The 6,456-nt window shown below is 40.3% G+C and overlaps 3 protein-coding genes across 3 annotated transcripts in view; all 3 read left to right on the top strand.

Moving 5' to 3' along the window:
- Positions 1–885, top strand: part of LOC102891327 (protocadherin alpha-8-like) — a gene marked incomplete at its 3' end in the record, with an annotated part of 2,364 nt that extends 1,479 nt beyond the window's left edge. Inside the window, exon 2 of the mRNA XM_015598103.1 lies at positions 1–885. Within this exon, the coding sequence (XP_015453589.1) occupies positions 1–885 (885 nt within the window).
- The window catches only part of LOC102890116 (protocadherin alpha-7), a 128,781-nt gene that overhangs the window by 6,566 nt on the left and 115,759 nt on the right, over positions 1–6,456 (top strand). The gene's annotated exons all lie outside the window — the stretch shown is intronic.
- LOC102891089 (protocadherin alpha-10) overlaps positions 4,973–6,456 on the top strand; it is a gene marked incomplete at its 3' end in the record, with an annotated part of 2,370 nt that continues 886 nt past the window's right edge. The window contains exon 1 of the mRNA XM_025040586.1: positions 4,973–6,456. This exon is cut by the window's right edge and continues 886 nt beyond it. Coding sequence (XP_024896354.1) covers positions 4,973–6,456 — 1,484 coding nt within the window.

Here is a 6,456-nt window from a genome sequence, read left to right as displayed (position 1 = left end):
GCGGTGCACGCGGAGAGCGGCAAGGTGTACGCGCTGCAGCCGCTGGACCACGAGGAGCTGGAGCTGTTGCAGTTCCAGGTGAGCGCGCGCGACGCGGGCGTGCCACCTCTGAGCAGCAACATGACGCTGCAGGTGTTCGTGCTGGACGAGAACGACAACGCGCCCGCGTTGCTGCCGCCTGGGGCTGGCGGCGGGGGCGACGCGGTGAGCCAGCCGGTGGCGCGTTCTGTGGGCGCCGGCCACGTAGTGGCGAAGGTGCGCGCTGTGGACGCGGACTCGGGCTACAACGCGTGGCTGTCTTACGAGCTGCAGCCGGAGTCCGGGGGCTTGCGCAGCCCGTTCCGCGTGGGGCTGTACACGGGAGAGATCAGCACGACGCGCGCCCTGGACGAGGCGGACGCGCAGCGCCAGTGCCTGCTGGTGCTGGTGAAGGACCAAGGCGAGCCTGCGCTGGCGTCCACGGCCACCGTGCTGCTGTCGCTGGTGGACAGTGGCCAGGCTCCAAAGGCCTCATTGTGGGAGGCAGCGAGAGCCACGGGCCCAGAGTTGGCCTTGGTGGATGTGAACGTGTATCTAATCATCGCCATCTGCGCGGTGTCCAGCCTGTTGGTGCTCACGCTGCTGCTGTACACGGCGCTGCGGTGCTCGGCGCCGCCCACCCAGCGCGCGTGCGGGCGGGAGAAGCCCACGCTGGTGTGCTCCAGCGCGGTGGGGAGCTGGTCGTGCTCGCAGCACAGGAAGCAGAGGGAGTGTTCTGGGGAGGGCCGGTCTAAGAGTGACCTCATGGCCTTCAGCCCCTGTCTTCCTCCGTGCCCTGGATCTGTGGACGTAAAGGAAGATCCACATGTTTCCTCCGATTCTTCTGGGAAGGTGGGTTGCTCTTATATTTTATTAATTAATATGTTTATTTATTTAGTCTTGAAAATATTATTACTCATGTAGTATATATATTTAAATGATTTCAATCCATTTATTCTTAGTAATTGCCAGAATTTAAAATTTTGTTTCCAGAAAGTGAATACCTTATGTTTCTAGCTATTTTTCTGTTTCCACTTCCAATAGAGAATCATTAGAAACCATACATTGAACATGTATTTGCTGGGTACTGAATCATTTTTATTTAACAAATGTAATGGGAGTCATATTGAATTACTACAGCAATGCTGTTACTGCTCCTGAAAACTATTTGGTGAAAACCAATTTAGTTTTTACACATTAAGTAAACTTCAACATCACTCTATTATTTATTCATTTCTAAAGTATGCATGATGTTTTAATCTAATTCCATTATTGATAAGACATCTTATGGCATAAATATATATAGTAACTGTTATCTTGTTAACTCTGTAGTTTTCTACCTTTCTCTAAATGGAGACTGTCTAGAGATATGGTTGGTCAGCACACTACTCAGTGTGATTAACTTCAATGAGTGGCTTGCAGTATACCTCAGAAAATAGTTGCTTTAACTTTAGGAATCTAATTCTGACAAAAAATGTTATAAATATAACTCTTATTCAAACTTGAGTAAAATATGTTTCTCTATGTCTGACAATATTGACCATAAAAAACGTTGATCGAGAGTCTTTTCTGTACTTGGAAAATTCTTGAAATTCATATTTTTTTCTGATATTGGAAAAATATTTGCTGACAGGTATTTTCAAGAACTCTTTCTACTTTTTATTGAAATTTCTGTTAGCGATATAATGCTTGGGCATTAAAGATTTATCTACATTCTACACTTTGAATTCTCTTGAAATTTATACTCTGGAACTTAAAAAATTACCCCTACCAGTTTAAATGAGGATTTATTTTTTCTTCAATATTCCAAAAGTCAGAAATTTAGAGATGAGATTGTATAGCTTTAAAATTACTACATGTTAAATTTCTATTTCCTGAGTTGTGGTTTGTGACTTTCAAGTTGGTGGTTCTCCACACTCTATCTTTAGTTCAAGGTTTTGTTTTCTAACTTATATTGAAAAAACTTTGTTTTGTACTTATGTTTAGTTTTTGTGATGTGATTGATATTTCTTTTCTATTCAGGTATTTTATTTTTTATTGTGTAAGGTATTTTTCAACATGTTCCTTAATTAAAAACTCAGTGGAACAAGATTAGAGTAGCTTTGAGAACAGAGCCACAGTGTAACTATAAAAATGCAAGTAAAATTCATTTAAAATATTTCAGTAACTTTCTTATTTTGCCATGTAAAACACATGTTTTATATATGCTACAAAATCTTTTTTAAAATTTATTCCTTTTAAAACTTACATATTCTCTGAACTTCTGTAGTGAAACCTATCTATGTCTGTCAGCACAACTCACCTTAAATCTAGACTTATACCTTCAAATATATCTGTCCTTACACTTTGTTTGGTTTCCATATGCTACGTGAACTTGGGCTGAGGTATTTAATTATGTTATCTTGATTAAAGACTGCTAGAAATGTCATCCCCCCAAAAAATCCCACCTCTAATCTCTTAGAGCTGGTATTAGTTAAGTACTTATTTTATCTTCTGTAATTATTAATTTTATTTATTATTGTTGGCTGTATTGATATAATTCATAATTTAGTCCTTTATATTAATCTTTATTCTCTCCCAGAATGTGGGCTGACATCATGTACAAATTTTCAGAAAATCAGTGACTATCTTAGTAATGAATTTATCTTTTGGATCATCAGGAAGTATGAGCACACAGGAATCCAGGGAAGATAGGATTCAAAAAAGCTGGGAAGTTCAAAACAGAAAGGTGAAAACATGGAAGTCACTTCAGTATTGTGCCTTATAGCTCTCTCTGTGCTTCTGTAGGTAACATTTCTCAATTCAAGCCTGAATCATGAAACCAATAATGAAGCTCATCTATACCAGTCCCTAAATTATAGGGATCTAGATAGAGCTAACTAAGTAATGAGCCAATCTCAGACACTTTCGCAAGGAAAAGAGGCACCTTAAAGAAGTATATAAGACAACATTAATAAAGCATATCCCAGGCAAACTGGAGTCTATTGTCAGCCTGTTCGTAGATCTGATAATGTTAACTGTATTAACAACACCTAGAATCCTTCTGGTTCTCAGACTCTACCTCAGAATTTTTGAAATAAGTGGTACAGACAAATGTTCATGTTAAGCACTCCAGGGGATTCTTATCCAACTGAAGTTTTAGATCCAATAGCCCCGAGATGCTTAGCAAAGCAAATTCCTATTACATGATGGAATATAATTTAGCTATCCTCTACTTTTTATTCATTATTGGAGATTTATATTGGGACATTTATGTCATTACCAGCTATAAAATGCACATTAACAGGAAGGAAGTTTTGTTTATATCGTTACCTGTGTTAAGACAATTAATCAATGATAAACTCATTTTAGTACTAGATAGTAGCTCAAAATGAACATTGGTATTGTAGGTAGATAGATAACTCATATTTTAATTTATGCTTTCTAAGAAAAGTAACCCTTAAATCAGCATTTGAATGGACTTTGACACTAGAGCATTCTTAAGGAGAAGTATAAAAACAGAATTTAGTAGCACACATAAGTCAATGAACCCAGTGACCCTCATTTCTAAAAAACATTGACTTCTTAAAACTATCTCTTTTATAAATCACAATATCATTAAAGTAAAGAAATTAACCTTTGGAAAAAACCAAAGTTCCTATTAAGTTTTCCTTTTTTGAAAAAAGAGAAACTTAAAGTTTTTTCAGTAGCATACATATATTAATGGAGAATTTCTGACTATTTGATTCCAAGAACTTTGAGAGAGAGAAAATATTTTTATGGCAGGCAGTGGTGAAAAACTTTATTGACACTGATAAAACTATTAGATAATTCCAAAACTGTATATTTGGGGTATTTGAAAAGCTTAAGTGTAACAAAGATGAAAGCAGTTGTCTCTGAAAGTGAAAATCATATGTTTTTGAATTATTTTGTTTAGCATGATAATTAAGAATTTTTTCTCATGTAAGATGTATATTGAAATTGAAACTTCTCTCTGTATAACTGATTGCTCAATAAAAGCACTTTTCTGTTTTCCTAAAAGAACCACCACTGAGCCTGAGCAGTAGCAGTAGTAAGGCATTGTAGAGTGACAATATTCTACTGCTAATAATTTTCCTCAAGGAACCAATTTTGGTCTTGAGCAGTATGAAATAAAGGTGGCTAAATTAAGGCCTGAATGTAATTGCCATTTATGAAGCATTTACTCTAATGAAGGTATTATCCTAGGCACTTAATTCGTATAACCACCATATTCTTATTATCTGAATGTTATGAAAGTGGAAACTAGGACCAAGAAAGGTTAAATTATATTTCCCAAGTCACACAACTAGTAAGTTGGAGAATAGGAATCAGAATGGAGAAATTTCTGATGTCGAAGCTAGTGGTCTTCTCTTTCAGAAGTAGCAAACACCTTTCAGAGAATTGATACTTGAAATTAGTGCCTAAAAAAGGTTTATTTAATCTCGAAATGATAAAGATAAGTAAATTAAGTGTCAGAATTTGAAATGTCTATATTCGTTGTCAAACAAAACACAGATAATACTCAGTATTATACAGATATTAAGAATATTCTCAAATTTAGTCAAAGAAATGATAATTATGGTTATAGAAGAAATTACTTCTCTGAGATTCTACATTACTAGGGATCTGCACTAGGGATCAAAAATGATTGTTATCATTTACAAAAGAGACATAATGTGAGGCTTTGACAGTCCATAAGATACTAAAAATAGAATTAAAGATATCAAGAAAAGTTGTTAAACCCATGGAATTGTACTTACACATTAAGCCACCGGACGTCGCTGTCTCCCACAAAATGACTTTTTAGAACAAAGGCATAATCCTGTGTTTCTCAAGGACTAGGAGAGAGCTGCATTGGGAAGCCATTTCGTTAAAATAGAATGTAAGAAATAGAATATGAAAGTTCGGAGTTTGTGTGTCTTCTAGACGCTGATGCAGGAGAAAGGTATGTATGATGTTAGTCTACAGACCCAGCGGCCTGAAAGCCAGTTGCCTGCTGCTTTCATTTCTGCTCCTCACAGCCTGGGAGACCGGGAGCTGCCAGGTCCACTACTCGGTCCCCGAGGAGGCCAAACACGGCACCTTCGTGGGCCGCATCGCCCAAGACCTGGGGCTGGAGCTGGCAGAGCTGGTACCGCGCCTGTTCCGGATGGCGTCCAAAGGCAGTGGGGACCTTCTGGAGGTAAATCTGCAGAATGGCATTTTGTTTGTGAATTCTCGGATCGACCGCGAGGAGCTGTGCGGGCGGAGCCTAGAGTGCAGCATCCATCTGGAGGTGATCGTGGAGAGGCCGCTACAGGTTTTCCATGTGGAGGTGGAGGTTAAAGATATTAATGACAACCCGCCAGTATTCTCCGTCTCAGAACAGAAGCTCTCAATACCCGAATCTCGACTGCTTGACTCTAGATTTCCGCTAGAAGGTGCATCTGATGCGGATGTTGGGGAGAACGCAATGCTTACTTACAGACTCAGTTCAAATGAGTTTTTCATTCTTGATATTATAAATAAAAAAGACAAAGGCAAATTCCCAGTGCTTGTTCTACGAAAACTACTGGATCGTGAAGAAAATCCTCAGATTCAGTTGTTATTAACCGCAACTGATGGAGGGACACCTGAACTTACCGGGTCAGTTTCTTTACTGATCCTGGTGTTGGATGCCAATGATAATGCCCCTGTATTTGATCGATCAGTTTATGAAATTAAGATATATGAAAATTCAGCAAACCAAACGTTAATAATACGGCTAAATGCTTCTGATGCGGATGAAGAGATAAACAAGGAAATGATATATTCCTTTAGCTCTTTGGTTTCACCCAGCATAAGAAAAAAATTTCTAATGAATGAAAGGACAGGAGAAATAAGAGTAAATGACGTTATTGACTTTGAGGATAGTAACACTTATGAAATTCATGTAGATGTTACAGATAAAGGATACCCACCTATGGTTGGTCACTGCACCGTCCTAGTAGAAATCCTGGATGAAAATGATAATTCACCTGAGGTGGCTATCACTTCGCTGTCACTCCCAGTGCGAGAGGATGCCGAGGTGGGCACGATCATCGCCTCGATCAGCGTGTCTGACCGTGATTCTGGCGCCAATGGGCAGGTGGCCTGCTCACTAACACCCCATGTCCCCTTCAAGCTGCTGTCCACTTTCAAGAATTACTATTCTCTGGTGGTGGACAGTGCCCTGGACCGCGAGAGCGTGGCAAACTATGGGTTGGTGGTGACAGTGCAGGATGGGGGCTCGCCTTCGTTGTCGGCCACCGCCAGCGTGTCCGTGGAGGTGGCCGACGTGAACGACAACGCGCCGGCATTCGCGCAGCCGGAGTACACGGTGTTTGTGAAGGAGAACAACGCGCCCGGCTGCCACATCTTCACGGTGTCTGCGCGGGACGCGGACGCGCAGGAGAACGCGCTGGTGTCCTATTCGCTGGT

This window comes from Pteropus alecto, unplaced genomic scaffold (genome assembly GCF_000325575.1).
Source record: "Pteropus alecto unplaced genomic scaffold, ASM32557v1 scaffold78, whole genome shotgun sequence".
Taxonomy (NCBI): domain Eukaryota; kingdom Metazoa; phylum Chordata; class Mammalia; order Chiroptera; family Pteropodidae; genus Pteropus; species Pteropus alecto.
The sequence above is the reverse complement of the archived record's forward strand: the minus strand, read 5'-3'. Positions and strand labels throughout refer to the sequence as shown.